Genomic DNA, 22,808 nt, shown 5'->3' with positions numbered 1-22,808 from the left:
TGGCTGGTTAGATAATTGCATGAACGTGCAGGTGTTCCTAATAAAGTGGATGGTGTGTGTGTATATATATATATATATATATATATATATATATATATATATATATATATATATCCACAAACTGTGACTGTTATATTCTTAGTTGAGATATTATGCTTGTTTTTATCGTCATTGTAAAATATTCTGGTCTGTGCGTGTGTGTATGTTTGTGCGTGTGTGTGTGTGTGTGTGTTTTTTTCTCTCTCAGAGGGAGTAAGTGCACAAAGCCGATTTGTGGGCCACAGTGTTTTACAGCACAGCGTCACCGGCCTCCAGCCAAACACACTGTACACCATCAGCATCCATGCCCTGTACGGGAACATGGAGGGGCCAGAAATCTCTCTCACACAACTGACAGGTAACGAAATGTACTTAAAAATCAGCACATACAATGAGATGAGTAAATGTGTTGCACACATCGCAAAGGTTTCTATTTTGCATGTATCTCCTAGCTATCAACCACATTAATGCTGATCTTTGCAGGAAGATAGCTATGGAAAGAGTCAATTTGTTGAAATATATTTATGGTTTCTTAACAATGATTATGTTATACACAAAAAATATCTGGCCAAAACCTGTTTTTTTTTTTTTATTGTTTGCTAGAATCCACCCACAGTGATATCTGATGGGTTTTCCTGGACCATCTCACATATACTGTAGCTAGGACTGATAGAAGTAGCAGCAAAATATATCATGAATTTATTCTGGTTTAGAGTGTATTACAGTACACTTTCTATAGCATGCTTCGAATGAACGGATGCCCTAGGAGTTGAGCTTGTAGCCTTATACCCCCCCCCCCCCCCCAAGGCTCTACACACTCATAGTACGCTCATAGACGTCTCAGCATATCAGGATGCATATCACTTTTGTGCGCATCAGTGCACGATGAATGACTGGGTGACAGCTCTTACTTAACAAAGCCATAAGAGGAAATAGCTGATCAGTTAATTGTGGGTTTCACACACAGACAGGAAGGACTGGGACAGGTTCCGCCTGCTGTTCCCACAGAAATGCCCTGATATCAGCTGATTGATTGACATCTCCTGTATTTTTAGTCCCCAAGTTCAAGCTGCAGCTGTCTATGGCAGCATGTATTTTAACTTTTGTTCCCTCTGTGTGTTTCTGTGTGTGTGTGTTTCTGTGTGTGTGTGTGTGTGTGTGTGTGTTTCTGTGTGTGTGTTTGTGTGGGACGTCTGTCAGCATTACTGTTATCATCTCATCCTATGCTGATGTGTTGGATGTGCTGCACACTGGGAAAAAAGCAAAGCCGGCTATCCAAGACATTTTTAGTCGCATCTATACTGCGGTATTTTTTAACAAGACAGTTTATTTGTGAGATTCCCCCCCACCTCGACAACACATTTATTCAGAATAACTTCGTGTGGACCGGATTTTCTATTTTTTTTTTAGCAGAAGCATACTGTTGGCTTGCTGTTAAGTCCATTATTAGAACTCTCTCCAGCAGATGGTCGTTATTTTTAGCAAACCGGATGAGATGGGGTGTTGCTATACTTTTTAAAAACTTCTTTAAAATTGTTGTTTGACATTTGATAAGAGTTGAACTTGTGAACTCAGTGCTTTGTGAGCGTAAGAGTAGACCTCACAAGTCAAATAAGGCTTTTGTTATTTTATTCTGATCAAATAGTAGGGTTTATTATGGGAATTATGCATGATTTTAATATTTGTGTCTATACATGCCAACAGTTGTTGAGTTGTTCATGATTTTTACCAAATCTAAACCCCAGGCGTCTAAATTATATTAAATGATAGGTGGAATTGTAGGATAGGTTATGAAGTGCAAAATTAAATGTCTAATTTGGTACTTCAGTGGTTCTCGAAGAGTGGTCCGGGGGTCCGGAAAGCATAACTAAGTTAGGTTTTTTAAGTTTTGTTTGTTTGTTTGTTTGTTTATATTTAGGGGTCCAAGCACCAAAGTTAACTCAGACCTAATGTGTTCTATAGGTGGAAAGTTCAGGAACAGATAGTGCTATCGCGCCAATAAATATTATTTGAAAAACATAAATAATGTTATTATTATTTGGAGTCCGTGGATTTGATGGAGTCCATGGATTTGATTTTACATTGCTGTACTTAACCCTTCTATTTGTTCAGACCCCGAGTTTTCATATCATGCCTTTTGCTGCTTTGGTACTTTACCAGACTGTACTGTAGCTTTTAATCATTTTCAAGCAAAATGTTTTTATAGATAAAGTTATTCTTGTCACCTTCAACCTCAGCCCTTGGGATTCCCTCATGGATTTTCAAAGAGACTCATATATGAGTGCCTGTAAAATCAGAAAGAGATTATGAAACCTAACAGAGAACAGTGTGGAAGTATCTTCTTAAATGCACCTGATTTGCAATTGATTATTAAACAGGAAGCAGGTGTGTTGAAGTTCAGGTTTGTGAGAAAGTTATAATATCCGGGCTGGATTGGGGGTTGTGGATTATGGCGGTGGAGCTGGATGTTACACAAATATATGTAGTTATGAGAGCGATGACTGCAAGGCTGGAGCCATCAGTGGATTCTGGGAGTTTATGGGGTTTAAACATACCATAATCCAACCCATCCCTAAAAAATAAAAAAGCACAGCTTAGATCTGTAGATGCTCTATAGTCATTTCAGGCTGTTTAAAAAAAATTGTCATTCTGAACTGTTTTTGACAGAGACAAATACTCGCTTTTGGTTCTGATTATTTAGATTTTTCTCATGTTCTGTATTTTACTCAAGCTCTGTGTTTACTGATCAATCTATGTCCCTGTCCTCACCTATGGTCATGTTGTGGGTAGTGACCAAAAGAATAAGGTTGCCAGTACAGACGATGGAAATTATAGAGGGGTAATGGGTTTACTCTCTGTAATACGGTGAGGAGCTCAACAGTCCAGGAGAACCTTGGAGTAGAGCCACTGCTCCTCTGAATTGAAAGGATCCTGTTTAGGACTTTTGGGCACCTTACAAGGATGGTCCCTGGTCAGTGCTTTCTAGAGAAATATCAGGCACGTCTGACTGCACTGAGACCCCAGGGCAGACCCAGGATCTGCTGGAGAGATTATATCTCATAGTTAGTTTGGGACTCTCTGAGGATCTACCAGGAGGAGCTGGAATCTGTACCTGGAGATAGAGATGTCTGGATTGACCAGGAACCAGCAACCATGAAAATTGGACGCAATAATGAATGAATGAATGAATGAATGAATGAATGAACATGCTATACAAATATGTTTTCTGTGTTTCAGCAGCTTCCTCGATTGATTCAGAGCAGATCGAGACAGTAAGGGAACTGAAAGTGGTTGATATTGGCGTAAACTCTTTCAGTCTGTCCTGGAGGAAAACGCCTGGAGTTACTGGCTACAAAATCAGCTGGACCCCTTTTAATGGTAGGTACTTAGACCGGAGAAAGGTTCTGAGCAAGCGATTAGGAGGTAATGAGTTCAAATCCCAGTGCTGGCAGATAGCGGTGGGCTTTTTTTCCCCAATAAGATCTTTAACTCTAAACTGATCAATTGTAGTCTTGGACAACATCCTGTCCTTTATAATTTTGCATGTCTATCTTCTGTATTAATCAAAGCTTAGGTGTTTCATTGTCTTTCATCAGACACTGATTTATGTGTGTAGTTCAGCACAGTATTGTAACTGTGTGTAGCTGGTTCTCACTGCTCATCGCTAGCCCTCATTTTCTCAGGTGGAGAAAAGAAGAGCGTGACGGTTTCATCATCCATCACGTCATACACCATCACCAGACTGCCAGCCAGCTCCGCCTACAAGATCCAGGTCTCATCATTAGTGAGGGACCAGGAAGGAAGTTCTGCTACAGTCACAGCGCGGACATGTGAGTCCGCTTCTTTTCCGTATTTAAAAAAAATTGAAAAGCACATAACAGTTATGAAGGTATAGTAACTTTTTTGGTAATATTTACTTTGGTTTTGTGTTACAGTGGACCTTCCTAAAGTGAACGGTTTCAGTGCTCTGAACATCACTGATGATAGCACTGCACTGAACTGGACCAGAGTTACAGGAGCTTCCGGGTATCTCCTCTCCTGGAGACACATATCAGGTCCGATCTCTGGATTACAGCTAGGTTTACTATATGATCAGACATCCTTGCTCATTTTATAGTGTTTTACTATTGAAAACCAGTCACAACATTACAGCAGCTGAGTCTGTGAACAAGCTCAAAGGTTTACATTCCAGTGGTATCTTCAGTAAGCACTTCGTCTTGGTCAGGGTCGTGGTGAATCCGGAGTCTAACCCTGGGAGCATTGTGCGTGAAGTTTTAATACACCTTGAATGGGATGCCAGTTCATCTCAGGACACCATGCACACACACATGCACACACTCATTCACACCTAGGGGCAATTTAGCATAGCCAGTCGACCTACTAGCATGGTTTTGAGATGTGGGAGAAAACTGGTGAAACCCATAGGGAGAACATGTGGTACGTCTATGGTTGGGTCCTTGAGCAAGACCCTTAACCTTCAGCTCCATTGTATCCTGGATCAATTGTAACTTTTTTTTTTAAAGCATCAGCCAAATGAGCAGATGTACTGGAGTATGTGTTATTTTATACTACATAAGATAATACAGTACTTTACTATGCATATGTTTTACAGCTGTTTACTGTAGATTTTATGTGCTGTTCAATGTGAGTTGAATGTTCCTCCTTAAGGTGTAAACATGTTTACTTTATTCAGGCTTGTGGAAGACAGGAAAAGTTCAAACAGGTTCAAACGTTGAGGCTGTTTGCTGTGAGCAGTCGAGTTACGAGTGTCAATGGGAATCAGGAAAACAGCTTTCACAAGATCCAAAACACAAAATATTGACTTCTCACAGAGCTTGAGGGAGTACACAATGTGAAAACAGACCAACAGTAAAAAACATCATTCAGAAATGGAATAAGCATAACAAACAAACAAACAAACAAAAAACAGACCCTTAGGTTTCCTCCAGGGTTTCAGGTTTCCTCACACCTCCTAAAAACATGCTAGAAGGTGGATTGGCTACACTAAATTACCCATGTGTGTGAATGGAGCTTGTGATGGACTGGCGTCTGATTTAGTGTGTATTCCCACCTCGTGTTTCTTGGGTAGATTCCGGATCCACTTTGAGCCTCACTGTGATGAAGTGCTTACTGAACTTAAAGAATGAATGAAAGAGCAAAGAGGAAATAAAAATTCCTTGTTTATATCCTTGTCATTCTCATTATTTATCTGCTAACTAGCCAATATTTGTGTAAGGTCTCTGTCTTAATCCCCAAATAAATTGTTATGAAATGGTTGTCTTCACTGACTCCTACAGAGCTTGAGAGTACCACTGAAATACTGGGCCCTGGTTTCACCTCATTTAAGATAAAAAACCTGCAGTATGGAAGAACTTACATCTTCACCATTCGGCCCCTCTATGGAGAGGTTGAGGGTCCCGTCTCAACCATTACCAAACGGATCGGTAAGAGCTGATGGTGCTTAAAGACTTTAAAATAATAATGATAAAAAATCTGTTAGACACTGAAAGTATAGTGGACATATTTTTACATTTTAACTTCAGGCATAAAGGTACTTTTCCTTGTACTTTTAGGATATATAGTTTATTTTGGAAGGCATATGTGGCGTATCTTTAATTAGTTTTAATTAGTAGTGGTCCTTAAGGTCCAATTATGTACCTTAAATATTTTTTTTTGTTTTACAGTTAAGGTTTCTAGGCAAAATATCTAAGAAAAGGAAGAGTACAGTTTGGTACATTTATGTTTGAGAGTGACAATATATATATATATATATATATATATATATATATATATATATATATATACATGTATGTATACAAACAACACCCAATTTATTTTATATATTGCAGCACTCACCAGTAATGTGAGTAACTGTGCAATGTGTAGACAAGGTGGGTTGTATCTATTGTTTGTAAAGTGGTTTGTAAGAGAACATGCAAGGAAGAATTTCATTGCTATACTCTATACTTGTGCACATGACAATAAACTTGAAACACTGACGTGTTTTATGTGTGTGATTCTATAGTGGGTGCCTCCCGCCTCGTTCCTGTCCAGCCTGCCACACTGGCCCCTGTTCCAGCCAGCAAAGAATTCAGCATCAACAGTACAGCCATTAATAACACCAGCAAGACCACCACTACTCAGAGCCCTGCCTCCAAGCCGAACCTGGCCGTCACTAAAACGGCCCAATCCATAACCATGCTCACCACTGTAGCTAGAGACCAAACCACTCTCTCTGCTCACACCCCTCCATCTGGACCTGGTAATGTTTATACATGAAGATACTCGCTGACGCAAATACACACTGAACTTTGAGCTACTTAAACTATTTAATTACTGGGTATGCAAATATGTGTGTAAATCTAAGTTAATGGGTTGCTTTTAATCCAAAACTGCTGACATAACAGCTGCACCATTTCCTGTTCTGTTTTGTGTGTGTGTGTGTGTTTTTCTGTTCAGTGAACTGTGAGCACTATGCTTTTAAAAATGGCACTTTTAGAAAATCATTGGTGGTATGGTTTGCAGAGACGAGGAGTATGAAAATACAAATGCTGGTACAAGATTTTCTCTAAACAGCTCTTTAAAAATTCTCTTTTCCCCCTAAATGCCATTAGGTTTGCTGTGATAGCCGAGCAGAAATGAGTTTCTTATTAATGTACTGTGTGTACAGTGATGTGTAAGGACTGAGATTTGTTTTTAATAAGTTATACACTGTAAATCTGTCTCAGTGTGTGGCAGGGTGAAAGCAGACATTGTGTTTCTGGTCGATGAGTCCTGGAGCATCGGTTCTAATAACTTTGGCAAGCTGAAGGACTTCTTGTTTAGGATTGTGACTTATTTCCCTGTAATTGGGCCACAAGGCACCCAGGTAAGACCATGTCACTGCATGGGTAAAACATGACAGCATGTCCTGAAATGTTTTATTCCTCTTATAACAGAGCAGTTTGCTATCATTAAAATATATATATATATATATATATATATATATATATTATAGAATGACATGTTATAACAGTCATTTTCTCATGTTCTCCTGTTAATATGACAAAAAATGCAGCTTGTTACTCTTCTGTCCTGAAGACTTAAAGGAACAGTGTGACAACCCTGGTTAATAGGGGAGGAGGCAGGGGATGGAGAGAATGAAGCTGTTTTTATTCATGCTTTTCAGCGCTATGCCTTTCGGCACACACAAAACAAAATAATATCAATCGCAGTGTCCCACTGTTCGTCTCAATTTCAGTTCAGCTCACCTCAGGTTAGGTCAGATACCATCATCTCCATCTCTGTCTGGTGTCTGCCAACCTTCTAACGAGGAAAAAACACAAACAGGCTGCCGTAAAAACCACATACAGGTGTAGACAATAATTTGTTACCCGCTCATTCTCAACGAATCCCTCTCAGCTTCACAGTCCCTCTCTCAGCTTTTACAGCACCCCTGCTGCCTTAAACACCTCTGACTGATACAAAGCACTGGAGGCTCCCTCAAAAATGTTAAATATCACCTTACAAATCAAAGATACATTTTACTTTCTGAAACAACTCATTTATGATTAGAGTTAGATTATGTGAAGCGTCCGCCAAACAATTTGTTACAGTAGAAACATATAATGAAGGAAACTCAGGGATATGGTGAGGATCCATGTGTAGAAGGTTTATTACAGACACAATCGCAATCGAGAATCTAGTATACATAGTCATAAACTATTCCAGGTGATACACGGATAAGGCAGTAAATAACAATACTCAGTGGGTGTAACGGTTGCAAGGTCAAGGTCACTGACAGAGATTGGTACAAATAAAGTAAGGGTAATCCAAAACAAGAGGAACTGAGAACATAAGCAAGTGGTCATTTGTTTTTGCCTGGAATGGCATGCATGAACAAACTGTCAGTAAGGCTTTGATTTATAGCTAGGTGTCCATTAGCTTTAAATAATCTCTAAAGAAGAAATTAAATGAACAAACAAATAAGAGTCTCTACAGCTCAGGGGAGGTTGCCCTCTGGTGGCATGGTGGAGAACTGTCTGTGATGGATGTGACAGAAAGATTAGCGATGTATTAGAATGAGCATTTTAATCTAAACCTGTGATTTGCAGCTGCACTAATGTCAGATTTGCTGTTATAGAAAATTAATCAACACCTTTTGACCATTCATCCAGAATCATCCATAATACTGTAAGATGTCTTAATACACAGGACATACATGCATTAATGCTATTCTGTACATTGCTCCAGACGCAGATAAACCTAATCTGAGCCTAGAAACTTAGAAAATTTTGAGTACACAAGTTATTTCAAGACCAGGCTTAGGCTGTGTTCAGAAACTCCATTTCGAAACCAAGGATATTGCAGAAAAGTCAGTGTAAAAAGTCATGCTAAGTACACACTATACAGGTTTTGGGATTGGGCATAAGGATGGGACTTCCATAAAGATGGGACTCAATTATCTTGTGTTCACCTGATTATATCAGCGCAACCGAGTGGTGACTAGAAATCAAAAATATCCATTATTGGTATCTAATTACTGCATTGGTCTGGATTTGTACTTGTTTTGCTCAGATAGCTGTGGTTCACTACAGCGATCAGCCCAGGATCGAGTTCAGCCTGAACACTCATAGAGATCGCAGCTCTGTGCTTAGAGCACTTAGGCAGGTTCACTACGGAGGAGGAAACACCAAAACAGGTGAATACCTACACACAAGCAAACATGCATAAATGAGTAAATCAGGCTTTAATAATCCAAATAATATCTGAGACACCTGCATGTTCATGCTGTGTTGTTTTGTACGTGTAGGTCGAGGGATCAGTTATGTTCTGAGGGAGCTGTTCCGGGAGTCTCTGGGGATGAGGCAGAACGCTCCTCACGTGTTGGTGCTGGTGACAGATGGGAAAGCCCAGGATGATGTGGAACCACCCTCCAGAGTAGCACATGTTCTAGGTCAATATCACATGCTGTGTGTCATTATAAGGTCTCAACCTGCTGGGCACTTTTATCCAGCACGGCCGTATTATGGAGTGTGTTGTACTGTATTTTAGTATTTTTAAGAATGTAATCTCAACCATGTTGAAAGAACCATATATATTTTAGCTTAATAAGCAATATATTTTAAAGCAAGGCGTGCCCAGTAATGCTATTGTTTAGGGCAGTCCAAAAATTGAAATCAGAATCCTTAGGGAAAGTCAAAACACAGGCAGGCAGGATAAATATAGGGCGGGAACTAAGTTCAAAACCAGGAAGTAGAATGTAACACAGGAAACAAGGCACTAATTAACAGTACAATAGCTCACTAAGACTTTGTAATGCCACAAAGAAACAGCCGGGTATACAATGACAAAAACTAATCAAGGAGTAACACAGAACAGGTGAACACAATCAGGTAACAAACTGTCAGGACTCAAATACGAGAGTACTCAAAAACAGCATACAAGTGCATGAAGGATTTTTAATGAATGAACGTAAACAAATATGACAGGAAATATGACAAAACAACATTAAAATAGAAGTTTGTTTCAATCATGTGATCATGCAGGAGAAATAAAAAACACATATATGCACAAATGCACTGATAATAACTATAGAATAAAGTATTAAACATCAGCAAGTCTCTGTTTTCTTAACGTGTGTTTTAGGTGTGAGTGTGCTGGCCATTGGTATCGCAAATGCTGACATTCATGAACTTAAAAAAATAGCTTCACCCACCACCTACAAGAACGTCTTCTATGCTACTGACTTTGATGATCTCCCTTCCATCGAGAGAGAGCTGATCGGCAGCATCTGCAGTGAGGCTCTGATGTCTGAGTTTCAGCACCATAAAGAGGTAATTCCATCATCAAACAGAGAACACTAGGCTAGGGCAAATTCGTACACTATACAGAACCGAAATGTTAATCAGAAAAATAGCTTTGAATCATGTGAGACTTCACTCTGAATGGATGCCCAGGATGTTTAAAGGGATTAGTGTGGTTTTGTGCATGATAACAGATTGTGTGATTATATATTGACCTGGTCGACCTGGTGTTGATATTTGAAAATGTAGGTTGTGTTATTGAGTGCTTCAGATCATGGCATGATTTGCTGAGGATCCTGGGAAACTGAGTTTTTTAAGTGAGGCTGGCAGTGACATGACAGTACTTGCTCAAACCCAACCCCATGGGCTCCCAATTGGCACAATGGAAAAGAGTTTGCCATACCATCAGGAGATTGTGTGTTCGAATTCTCATGATTCCACAGCAATCCATGGCAGAAAGGCCAAGAGAGCAGAATTGGCCGTGCTCTATGGGTGGAAAGGATGGTGTTACTCTGTCCCCTGTCAATCAGAGCGACAATAGCCAAACATGGGAGTCTGCGAGCTGGAGTATGCAGAAGAGGGCAGACAGCCAGATAGGCTACTATCTAGTTAATTTTTAGAGTAACCCCATAATACGAAATTGAGAATCAGCAACATACAGTTATCCAGCAGCTTTAGACGAACCTTTGTTCAACTGTGCTTGAGGTTTCAGAAAATTTTCCATCTCCTGAAAATTTTTCGGAAATATTCCATCTCAAAAACAACACATAAGACCTGAAACTAGTTTAGAAAATTGGCACCGGAAATAGGAGACATTTTTCTTCTTTCCCTCAGCCTTTCGATGGGGAAACAACTATTTAACACATATCTCATTATCCAGCCCATAACACCCCTTAATTCTCTCTCATACTTTGCAATATATCTTACAGAATTAGTTCTGTACGTCATAGACATACTGTCTGCATTTTGCAGAAATTTATTAGATTTAAGATTGATTGCTATTGCTATTGGTTGCATTCAGATTGGTTGCTATGAAATAAGATCTTGCCAGCCTTGGAAGTATTTTTAAACTAGCCCAATCTGGTAACCCTGTCATTAACTGTCCTGCAAGTCAAACTGGCTTATATAATAAACCCAATAACAACATGTTTTTTAAAAATCATTGGTCACTCAAAAGAGGTAATTAGTATTTCAATGAAATTTAAAATGTATGGAATGGTGAATGAGGAATTTATGAAAATGAATATTTTGTTCAGCCACTGGGTAAAGCATTACTTTTCATCAGCTTACTGCTTACTTTTGTGTTATAATCACAACAATAGGAGACATTTCATGTTTACTTTTCTATGAGGACCTGTTCTTAAGCTTAAGATGTATTTGTTAGTTTGTAAGTGACTATTTTGTACCATTGCTTTGCTCATAGCCTGCCCAACTGGACATACCAACAAGTGACCCAGTATCTATTCCAAAGCCTGAGGGGCCTTGTCCAATCCAGTGCAAGGTATTGTCTAATACGGCACCTATTCAATACTCTAAACCAGTCATTTAAATATAGCTAATTTAGTTTTTTTTTTTTTCAATTTCCTTATACAGGGTCAAAAAGGAGAAAAGGTTGGGGTTTTTCACTACTGTTACATTACTTCATTAATTAATCAGTTGTATATAATGTAATACGATGTATACATATTGTAATATATATAATGTAGTAATATACCTATCTGTAAACACACAGGGGGATGCATTCGGACACGGTGGTCTGGTATGTTAGACATATTAAGATGATTATTAATATCATTATTAAGATGATTAGGATTCGTTGTGTTACTGATCTAGTAACTTGCGTTTGAATCTGGTTCACAGCGCCCGAAGCTAGATGGTGCTGATTACGATCTGTTCACCTTAAAGATTAAAGGGGAGAAAGGAGAGAGGGTGAGTACACCCTGTGCCAAAACTTAATATAAAATCTGTACTCTCTTCTTTGTAACTTATTTAAAGATCATTATGTTCAGACATTTTAATTATGGGATTTGGTTGCAGCTTGTTTGTTGTTTGATTTGATTAAAGGATGTACTGCAGTTATTATTACTAGTTTAAAATATATTGGCTGTTATGTGACTCGCGTGGTGCTGTTCACTTTGTTCCAACCTGTATTCTTTATTTTTTTTCTGAAAAAGGAGGCACATGAAAGTTGCTGCCTTATCAAAATGACTATCAAAAACACATACATGCGTTTGTTTGGTCTGTATAATAAATATAGATATTATATTATTGTAAATAATCTGTAAATTAGGTTTTAATATCCAGAAAATGTTATGTAGATGCTATGTTCCATGAATAGAAAAAAATATATAAAAGTATAAAAAAGGCAACAGGGAAAAAAATTTGTAATGTGCTACTCAGCTGGGTCTTTGGTTTTGATCCTGGACCTGGGATCCTGGAAGTGAAAACTACACTGAGGCTAAACAAAGCATTTTCTGAGTAAGAGATAAAAGAGATAAGCTATGTATTTAGCTATGTATGTATATAATTCTAAATGATGTACTGTATAACGTCTATTAATTTGTCTTCAGGGTCTTCCTGGGACAGATGGCATACCTGGGGTACCAGGACGACCAGGTCGAACTGGACCTCCTGGTTCTGCTGGACTGAGGGTAAAGCACTGATCAGTCAGCTGAGTAAACTTACTCATCAAATTTTCACTAACTTCTGTGAAATTACTAATATGGAAATATTATATATTATATGAATAATTTCTCCACAGGGCCCTCCTGGTGTTTCTGGGGATATGGTAAATATTTCATCACAACACATGTTCCTTTCATTAAAAATATATCTATACTAGACACATTCTTAGTTATGTGTTATAATCTAATAATTCGTTGCTTGACCTGGTCACACACCTTTCATGCTCCAAATACATGTTATTTCTTGTGGTATGTTTACAGGGACCACCTGGCATTACAGGACCAAAAGGTCAGCGAGGGGAGAGGGTAAGTTTCACTTACAGTCTGCTATCTGTCCTATTTGGTACTTACATTTACATTTATGGCATTTGGCAGACACTCTTATCCAGAGCAACTTACATTTTATCTCACTTATACAACTGAGCCGTTGAGGGTTAAGGGCCTTGCTCAGTGGCCCAGCAGTGGCAGCTTGGCAGTGCTGAGATCAACTCAACATAGTGTAGTTAGCTGCTACTAAAAAAAATCCAAGAAACTGAACCGTTGAACTGAGTAAGCCAAAATCAGAATCCTTATGAATGTGGTAGAGGACACAGTTAACTTTTTGCTCTGTTATTCTTTCAACCGGCTTTCACTTGATGCAAGGGGAGGACCAATCAGTAGCCTGGACCAATAAGTAGCAACTTAAGCAACCAGAGAAAGAAAAAAAACGAGACACTAACCTGGATATTAAAACTATTTGGACATTATATTAAAATATGTAAAATGTGTAAAGGTTACATGGAAAAAAAATCAAGTTCTGGATATAAATTCTGCCAAAAAAAGGTTCTTGTGCCAAGTGCACCTGGTGTCATTAAAAACGATGTTGCCATTTGTTGGGAAGATTTCACGCAATAAGTAGCAATTGTGGTGAAGGTGAAGAAGCTTCCTAAAGTTCTCAGGGACAGCATTATTAAACAGCACTCGAATGGAAAAAGCTACAGAGCCGTAGCAAGTGGAAAGTTCATGAAACCACAACTAATCATCCCCGGACAGGTGGGCCATGCAGGATTTCACAGCACTCTCTCAGACTAACGGTAAGAAAGGTAAAAGAGAAGCCAGCAGTTATTCGAAAAGAGTTGCAGGAAGACCTGAAAGCAGCAGGAACAACAGTTACACATAAAGCAATGAACTGCACTGCAATTGTCTCTATTCCTACACCTCAGGCAAATCTTTTCTGCTAAAAAAAGCATAGAGATGCATGTCTAAAAGTATTTAGAGCAGGGGTGTCCAAAGTCCGGCCCCGGGTCCAAATGCAGATGTTAACTGCCCACAGTGAGCACATTGTAATTTTTCCTTTCATCTGACGGTGGCAGCAGACTGTGTTAAACCAATTAGCTAAATTGCAAGAGCCTTTTTTCCGCTGAATACACCTGCAAATTAATTTACTGAATGATATTTAGTCGTGGCTACAGACAAAAAAATGCAAAGTTAACAGTGAGAAGGGGCGATTTCAAAAGAACTGGAAACAAGAATACTTTTTTATCAAGACCTGTAGCATGTGTGAGACTATTGCTTAATTAAGGCATTTAAATAACATGGTTCATTATGACATGATTCATTAAATAACATGATTCATTATGAAACAAATCATGGGCAATGCAAAAAATATTGAGAGGTTGAGAGGGCAGAGGAACTAAAGCAGCTGAAAGCTGGAAGCAATCCTATCAGAAGCAGCTTTTTAATAGAGGAAACAGAACGCAGAACATTACTAGAGCTAATAAGTGACGATCCACTAAGCACGGAAAACCAATTATTAAAAATGACTATTTAATTTATGATTGTCAGTTTGTCCACTTACTATTCATTATTTAACAAGGGGGACCGCATATTGTATGCTGTAATTGCTACACCGATCACCTGATTTGGATGTAAATACCCTCAAATTAAAGCTGTAAGTCTGCATTAATTATTTAATTACTTTTATTTAATAATGCTAATATATTGTGGTAGACATCTATAGACATTTATAGACCTGACTCTATATATATATATACAGTATATACAGTAACTCTCCTGCTTGCTACACACAGTCACTTCATGGTTAAAGATATTTGCAGAGAAAAAAAAAATTAACCAGGCTCAAAATAATATTTTCTCTTGCAACACACAGAGAAAATTCAACATCTCACATTACAGAAGAGAGATTTGCCAATGACCGAGTGAGGTTTTGTTTATGTGATGCATTAAAAACGTTATCAGGAGATGATAAGGAATGTGTCTTCGTTGGCTGTATTTATGCACGTAACTAGCTCGCCGTTTGTTATTACATTAAGCTAGCGACCATTTTTAGCCTAGTTGATTAAGTTTCAATGCTGGAGCTTTTACTCGCGTGGTCGGCTAGCTTATAACTTTAGGATTTGTAAATGTAGCACTGACTGATAATGGGATTTGATCTGTTTTGCAGGGAGAACCTGGATATGTAATGGGAAGCATGGATGTTGTCCCGGGACGTAAAGGAGAACCAGGATCATCTGTATGTTTATTTAAAATGATTCTTTGGACTCTTCACTTTCTTTTGCACATTTCCATATGATTATATTAATACAATCATAGCTGACATATCACAGTTTGGAAATGTATGTATTTTTTTTGTATAACAGGGTCCTCAGGGGCCTCCAGGTGTACCAGGGGTCTCAGGACCTCCAGGACTCCCGGGGCAGCCTGGACCACCTGGCATTCCCGGCATTTCTATAAAGGTAAATGGTTTAAATCTAATGGTTTAAAAGTTTGGTCTTTAAAGGTCAACAATGTTAAAGAAACTTGCCAACAATACTTACAGTATTCAGTACTTACTAATAATGAATGAAGGCAGGAAGCCACCTGTTTAGTTGGCTTTCGAAAATTTTCGAAAATTTAATATTAATAAGTAAAACCTCTTGAATAAATTCAAATTTGTCTAAAATTTCTCTCACTGAGAAATGAGAAATGATAAAATTATGTTGATCTTGCTGTTTTGTTTTTTTTTGTTATTTCTAGAAAATAAATGAGTAAAATAAGCAATAAGTATCAGCACTTTAAAAAAGTAAATTTATCTACATTTATTTATTTGTTATTTTTATATATTATTATATAAATATATAATTTAAAATAATCTTAAAATGAGAAATTTTAGCTAAATTTGCTTATATTCAAGATGTTTTCTTTTTTGCAGTTTATTAGCTTTTTGTGCATTAAGCTATTTTTATAACATCCAAACCACCAGAATAAAATAGTTTAATAGACGTCATTTGTAATTTTTTTGTTTAAATTATCTTAAACTTATGCTTTAAAAAAAAAAAATTAACATTGCATCGCAGATAATGAGGAGAATATGTAAAAATAGTTTTTTTATTATTTAAATGTGTGCAAGATTTTAATTTTAAACATCAAAAAAAGAAAACTAAAAATGTGATAAGTGATAACATTGTTAGAAAAATCAGCACAAAGTTAAAAGTGTCAAATGTCAAATTCCAATTTTTGTGTTAGAATTTGTTATTCATTCTTTCTAGAAATACATCAGTACATCAGTGCATCATGGTTAAGTAAAGAGATCTGTAATTACTTCAAGAAACAGAGGACAAATCACAGGAATGTGTGTAGCTGCTGTGGCTGGTTGTGTTTTCCAGCCCTGCCCCTGGATGAACCCTGCTCTGTGTATTTCGTTGTTTTATTTGCTTTAAAACACTCAATCTGACTAATCGGCTAATTAACAAGCTGTTGAAGCAGGGGGAAACAAACCAAAGCACTTTGCCTGGTGCTATACTTTTGTTTTTTAAAGATAGGATTAAAAGCATGCCTTGGAAATGTAAATTTTGATGATCAAAATGGTGTGTTTGAGAAATATGTTCCTGTTTTATACCAATACAGGGTGAGACTGGAGAGCATGGCCTTAAAGTGAGTTAATTTCCCAACAAATGTGCTCTTATTTAACAATTGGTTGAAAGTGTTTATTTTAAACGGATTTTCTTTTCTTTAGGGTCCACGCGGGAAGCCAGGACCCAAAGGAGAAAAAGGGGAAGTTGGAGAAAATGTTAGTTCTTAAATCCTTAAATTCTATCAACAATTCAGAAGCTTTTGATACTCATAAACATACTGTATACAATCTGTAATTTTGCTGGAACTCATATCTTTTAACAGCATAGCCTCTAACTTACAATTTAGGAACAATTCTAATGAATTACCTCAGGTAAGAAGTTATTGAGGTTAAGGTTATGTTTACAGGTGCGACTGGTGTTTGTATCTTTTGTTATGACTTTAATTTTATAAAAAGCCAACCACATTGCTATTGTTCATTCAGATTTTTACAAGTTTGTGGAAGTTTATGGAAATCTGACCATCACACCCATCCCATTCTATTCCCCTTTGCTGTTATAATAAGCTCCACTCTTCTGGGAAGCTTTCCACTAGATGTTGGAGCGTGGCTGTGGGGATTTGTGTCCATTCAGCTACAAGAGCATTAGTGAGATCAGGCGCTGATGATGGGTGAGGAGGTCTGGGGTTCAGTCGGTGTTTGTGGAAGAACCACAAATGAGTGTGATACTTTTGACCACATAGTGTATTTAGTGCACCATGTTGTACCAGTACATTAACTGCTGTTTTTTACCACAGCACTGTGGAATTGTTTATTCTGATTGGTCAGAATGGGTTGATTAATTTTCTATAGGCTTTGACAGTTCTGGCTGCAAGACAAATCAAAAGTTTCTATTAACACACTCATTCTAATACGTTATCGTTTCTAGAGTAACAACTTATTCACAGGGCCGTGTAAACAGATTTAGAAAAAGTGTCTAATTATTATTACTGATATGGTGACATTTTCTGTAAAGAGACACTTATTTAACATTTATGAAAATAGTCTCCAGTGGCAGTGCTTTGTGGGTAAAGTTTTCAGACAATGCGAAGTTCAGCTTCAGGACAGCCGAGTGTACACTTTGCAGTTTCTCGATAACAAGCTACATTTGTTTACATTTTTTTGTCTTATAACTTTAAGAGAGACAAAAAGAGAGGCTGGTGAGGGAACGAGTGTTTATAGCTGCTATAACATACAGTAAGTGCTGAGGCTCTGAGGCTCAAGAAGTTGGAAGCTCCATCCGGGTTTATTAACAATATCAAGTTCACAATCCAAAATCACAGCCGTGACTCATGACCAAAGCGAAACACTGACACGAAGAGAAAATCCAACAGAGTAGTCGAATGACAAGTCAGGGGTCAAGCAATGACTAGAAATAAGACTCAGAACTTACACTGACATGGTGGCAAGACTTCGCAATGTAAACGAATGTGAATTATCGTTATATAGTCCTTATGTGGCAGATGTTCTGTGTTTGCTGTTCAAGCCTAGCGTGTAAACGTGTAAAGAGATTGTAAAATCAAAACAGTTACATTCAGTTAAAAACAAAAAGCATGAAAATATTTTTATATTTGAATTTTATATTCTTTGTATCACTGAGTTTTTTTTGGGGGGACAAGGGTCAAGCAGGCTTACCTGGACCAATAGGAGTGGATGGAAATCCTGGACTTGCTGGACAGAAAGGTGAAAAAGTAAGTACAAATAGTGTAGAATAGATGTGATGTTACAGTTCAAATGACAAGCGAGATCAATCCTAAAATACTTCTTACAGTTATATAAAACTCATGTTAACAAGTACTTTTCCCGCTTCCACCTCACTGATCCATTGTGAAACAGTTCATTATCTTCTTCTCAGACCAACACCGTATTTCACATCAGAGTTGGCACTTAGACATGATAATGCAGGGTTTTAATTCTGGGATTGTCTGGCTAAAGGAGAGCTCAGGTTTACGTGATCGTTCTTGGCTGTTATGTAGGGAGAAAATGGAGTTGGAATTCCTGGTGTTCAAGGTCTCCAGGGTTCTCCTGGAGAAAAGGTTTGTATTACAATCATTTCAGGTAAACACATAATGCTGATATGTGATGTAATGTTGCTTTGAGACTTCTTTTCTGCTGGTTTCAGGGAAATATGGGGCTCCCAGGGCCAGTTGGACCAAAGGTAAACTTGTAACCATCAAATCAGTGCCAAATATTATGTGGTTGATTCAACAATACTTTGAAAAGTTTGGCATGTTCACAGGGTGAGCAAGGACTTCAAGGAATGACAGGACCGAGTGGCCTCAGGGTATGTGCAGGAACCATTTTGTCCTAAATTAGCAGCTTGCGTGTATGTTTTCTTACAGATTTCTTTTGTCTGTGTTTAGGGAAAAAGAGGTTTGAAAGGGGAGCAAGGAGACAAGGTAATATACGAACACATCTTTAAATCAAACAGTTATATTCACCTCATATAAATGTCAGTTTCTTCTGCCGAAAGATCTTAAAGATTTGCTGAAATATCCTGTGTGTTCCTGCTTAAACCACAGCATTGTTGAATTACAGGTTTACGTTAATGCGCTCGTTACTAATATGTTATTGTTTCTATAGTAACAGCTAACGCAGAGACTTGTGTAGTGGATACTCAACATAATCAAACAAATAACGTCTAATGGATTTTTTAAAAACATATTGTTATTTAAGAAAGAAAAATGTATTCTCATTTTATACTCATTTATTTAACATTTATGTAAGGAGTCTCCAGTGCCAGAGCTTTGTAACAGTCAATAATCCATGGGAAATTCTTCAAGACAGAGGATTTTGTGTTTTTTCTGGTTTCTTGGTAACGTGACAAACTACATTTTTTTGTCTATTTAACTTCAAGAGAGAGAAAAATAAAGTGACTGGTGAGGGAAAACCTGTTTATAGCTGCTAAGTGATAACAGAAACTAAACTTGTCTCGTGAGCATTTCATTTCATAACATTAAACGTAGCTATAAATGGTTAAAAAGCTTGATATGTCTTTTGTTAATGAATTAAAAATTGGATTATTTTCCTTTAACAGCTGTGCTTTATTCCTCACTGAGGTCTTTATTGTCATTACTGTCTAATGGACATTGAATAAGAACATTATCCCAAAGAATAATCAGTAACCACAATAACGTGAATGTATTATTATTTCAAATAATTAGATGTTTTTTGGATGTTTTTACTCTTGTTACTCTTGTTTCGTGTTTAAATGTTATGTTCTGTACATTAGTAATATATTTTTCTTGCTTACTGTAAAATCTCTGAATGTGCTGTTACTTCTGGGACGCCCTGTAGGATAGTAGTTCAGCGCTTAGCTACAAATCAGGATAAAGTCTTGACAATAAGGTTACATATCGCAAGATAGTAGAATGTAGTGAGACACTAAAGCGCTAATGCAACTGTAATAAATGAACACTTTCTTAAATAACTAAATTAAATAAATGCAAGAATAGATCTTTGATTTCTGCCAGTGACCTCCACTGAGAATCTGAAAAGCTTATTTATTGTGTAAATGATTGATTTTTAACTTAAATTCGCATTCTGCCACAGGGTGATCGTGGAGATATAGGGCCTATGGGACCTCAGGGATTAGCAGTAAGTGAATGCTTTACCTATTATTCCTCTTCTCTCCTGGCAGAACTTTTAATCATGTACATATTTATTGGTGAAAATACACTTTTGATAGGAAAGAGTGCAACTGCAACAAGAAAGAAACCACTGTTTACATTAACACCTCTTCTCCTGCTTTCCTTCAGTACCTTCAGTTATGGTCAGTCTGGCTTAACACCTACGCAGCAATGAGCCGTTCTTCTATTCGCACTAAAGGATCAGCCATATTTGCTAACATAAGCAAGTAGAGTCATGTTGAGTGCTCACATAGCATCCTGCATGGTGTTTGGGTTGGGACTCCATCAAGACTTGAACCTTATATTCCTCATGTGTACACCGTCCTGGCCAAGGATGAAACCTTGGGAAGAATTTATGTTAAACTTTACAATTTGTTCAAAGATATTTTTATTAGATGTAAAGCATCAGTGTAGGATCACCATGACGACATATAACGAGAACAAAGGCAGGGAATTTACTGCAGCAGTCCAAAAGCCATGAATAAACACTCTCTGTTTTTGAAGCTTACTGAGGTTTCCACTTCTACTTCCTGGATGCTAACAAGGCTGTAAAAATTTGGGTCTAAGTTAGCACAGATATGGACTCCACTCTTACTAAAGTGAATCTTTAAGCATAATCTTTTCAAGCTCTCCATAGTCAATATAGCAGCAGGAGCCTGAGAACAAAAATCTCTATGATACCAGAATGCATAATGGACTGTCTTAAGGCATCATCAGGTATCGTTCCATAGCTGCTGTTTTGTTTATAGACAGTGGATAATACCAGGAATGTGATGGTGTAACACAAAGCACAGTCCCAAGTACAATGTGAAACCTGACCCCAGGGTGAGTCTCACTCGAGTGAGGCTTTAGTGAAACAGACATATTATTTTGAAGTACAGATTTTAAATTTGAAACATGTCACAGAGGCACACCGTAAACTACCTCCGCATCTACCTTGTCATTCACAGGCTGATGAACTCTAGCTTCAGAGGATCTCTCTCTCTTTAATCTGGTTATGTATTCGAATGGAGAGGATGATAACATGCTCCAAAGACAAGGAATCATCAAGAAGCCTCTTATATCAGCTCTCTAAACTAAACTGGAATGACTTCTTGTTGTCTGTGGTTGGGTCAAATCCACTTTCCCACAACAGTGTGGTCCACTTCTGCTCACCGCACTATTCCCAAACAGCAGGTAGAAGATTAAAGAGAGAGATCCAATAGAGTCTCACTGCAAACATGCACTGTCTGCCTCAGTGAGGTCACATGTACGCTCTGCCAGAAATGGGAAAATGGTAAAAGCTGCTCAGCATTCAGATACTGCAGAAAACTGTCTTATACAGTGTTGTCATGATAGTTATGCAAATATTGCGTCCAATACTAATGTCTCAACCTCTCTCTCTCTAGACAAACGTAAAAAGCATAGTGCAAAACTGCAATGTTGGATTTAAAAAAAAATCATGAGAGTCTGGATTTAGTGCCTTGAGATCCTTTCAAAGAACTATGAATAAAACTGATATAACTTTATACCATGTAATTTACAAATTAGCTGACGTTTATCTGTGTTAACTTAAACAACCATTTTTGACTACTGCGACAACATAAAAGTTTTGTCATATGAATCGATCTGTCTAACTTAACTATCTAACTATAAATGACCAAACTCTATGGTTGGCTGCTTAGCTAGCATGCTAGCTACTGACTAGTAAACATTAGCATAGCTACCCGTTGCAAAAATTTAGCAGTACACATGGTTTAAAATGTATTAGGTTATAAAACATGATACACGATACACAAAATTGTACATCCAAATTCCGCTATTAGGTTTGTCTTCCATCAACAGAAGTGACTTTTTTTTTTTTTTGACTGTACATGAGGTGGAGAGTGCATATCTTTTTTCCAGAACCTTCTTAACAGATCTGGTTTTTAGTTAGTTAGATATGTAAAGGTAGGAAGAGTTGCCCACAAAATCTGATTTATAATTTATAAGATTATATTTGGTGAAAGTGAATGGTGGGTGCAGAAACTTAAGTCAGCGTCTCAGATTGCCAAGACCCCAACATACACTAACCTGAAAAGTCGACAAATATTCTGCAACAAGTACAAGTAAATTATTTGCCCACAAACTACTTCCACTCTTCCCAGTGACAAAAATGTGCTAAGAGATGGTTAAGGATACATCTCTGACACCCAATAATGTCCTTTTTTAATTCTTTTGTTTCCTCTGCAATCATCTCTATAGTAGGTCTGCTCCTCTGATGCTATTTCAGTTATACAGCATGCTATTAGGAGAGAATGGGTTGGGGCACCCTGGGGAAATTAAAGAAGATGATTAGTGAGGGGAAAGACTTTGCTCCATACCCCTCTCTCTCTCTCTCTCTCTCTCTCTCTCTCTCTCTCTCTCTCTGGTCAGCAATAGATTTAACCCTGCGCTTGAGCACTACACAATCTGCACTGGATCTGCATTAATTGAAATGATTCTCATTCCTGGATGAGGCTTCACCCTGATAAAAAAAAATAAATAAATCGAAGAGGTGGTTCAGTATCCTTGATTGTCATGATAAATTATTTATCTTTCCATTATAACTCTGCTGATGGAAATCACCGCTATAAATCAACTTTGAGTAAGTTTAATATGAAACTTGACTGACTTTTACTACATGTGTGACTGGATTGGTTAGCTGTCGTGTCTTGCATTAATAATTACACACCCAGAACTTCTGAGCTAGGAGGAGGCTTTGGTGTAGGAGAGAAGAAGGAGAAAAGTTGAATCTGCATTACATTAAGCCTAAAAGCACCTGAAGCCATTTACAGTCAGTGAA

General features: G+C 37.8%; 1 protein-coding gene across 5 annotated transcripts in view; it reads left to right on the top strand.

The window, feature by feature from the left end:
* Positions 1 to 22,808, top strand: part of col7a1l (collagen type VII alpha 1-like) — a 99,393-nt gene that overhangs the window by 24,380 nt on the left and 52,205 nt on the right. For 4 of the 5 annotated variants that reach the window (XM_034313198.2, XM_026922928.3, XM_034313199.2 and 1 more), the window contains exons 17-43: positions 248 to 397; positions 3,277 to 3,417; positions 3,723 to 3,869; positions 3,975 to 4,094; positions 5,337 to 5,483; positions 6,065 to 6,301; positions 6,768 to 6,907; positions 8,596 to 8,719; positions 8,831 to 8,974; positions 9,667 to 9,854; positions 11,248 to 11,325; positions 11,418 to 11,435; positions 11,557 to 11,583; positions 11,685 to 11,753; positions 12,395 to 12,475; positions 12,586 to 12,612; positions 12,770 to 12,814; positions 14,952 to 15,020; positions 15,148 to 15,243; positions 16,394 to 16,420; positions 16,503 to 16,556; positions 17,996 to 18,067; positions 18,353 to 18,412; positions 18,499 to 18,534; positions 18,616 to 18,660; positions 18,740 to 18,775; positions 19,929 to 19,973. In XM_034313198.2, the coding sequence (XP_034169089.2) occupies positions 248 to 397; positions 3,277 to 3,417; positions 3,723 to 3,869; positions 3,975 to 4,094; positions 5,337 to 5,483; positions 6,065 to 6,301; positions 6,768 to 6,907; positions 8,596 to 8,719; positions 8,831 to 8,974; positions 9,667 to 9,854; positions 11,248 to 11,325; positions 11,418 to 11,435; positions 11,557 to 11,583; positions 11,685 to 11,753; positions 12,395 to 12,475; positions 12,586 to 12,612; positions 12,770 to 12,814; positions 14,952 to 15,020; positions 15,148 to 15,243; positions 16,394 to 16,420; positions 16,503 to 16,556; positions 17,996 to 18,067; positions 18,353 to 18,412; positions 18,499 to 18,534; positions 18,616 to 18,660; positions 18,740 to 18,775; positions 19,929 to 19,973 (2,423 nt within the window). The remainder of the gene's footprint in view (positions 1 to 247; positions 398 to 3,276; positions 3,418 to 3,722; positions 3,870 to 3,974; positions 4,095 to 5,336; positions 5,484 to 6,064; positions 6,302 to 6,767; positions 6,908 to 8,595; positions 8,720 to 8,830; positions 8,975 to 9,666; positions 9,855 to 11,247; positions 11,326 to 11,417; positions 11,436 to 11,556; positions 11,584 to 11,684; positions 11,754 to 12,394; positions 12,476 to 12,585; positions 12,613 to 12,769; positions 12,815 to 14,951; positions 15,021 to 15,147; positions 15,244 to 16,393; positions 16,421 to 16,502; positions 16,557 to 17,995; positions 18,068 to 18,352; positions 18,413 to 18,498; positions 18,535 to 18,615; positions 18,661 to 18,739; positions 18,776 to 19,928; positions 19,974 to 22,808) is intronic. The other variant, XM_026922930.3, reaches the window with a different exon arrangement.

This window comes from Pangasianodon hypophthalmus, chromosome 18 (assembly GCF_027358585.1).
Source record: "Pangasianodon hypophthalmus isolate fPanHyp1 chromosome 18, fPanHyp1.pri, whole genome shotgun sequence".
Taxonomy (NCBI): domain Eukaryota; kingdom Metazoa; phylum Chordata; class Actinopteri; order Siluriformes; family Pangasiidae; genus Pangasianodon; species Pangasianodon hypophthalmus.
This window is presented reverse-complemented; position numbering and strand designations above follow the sequence as displayed.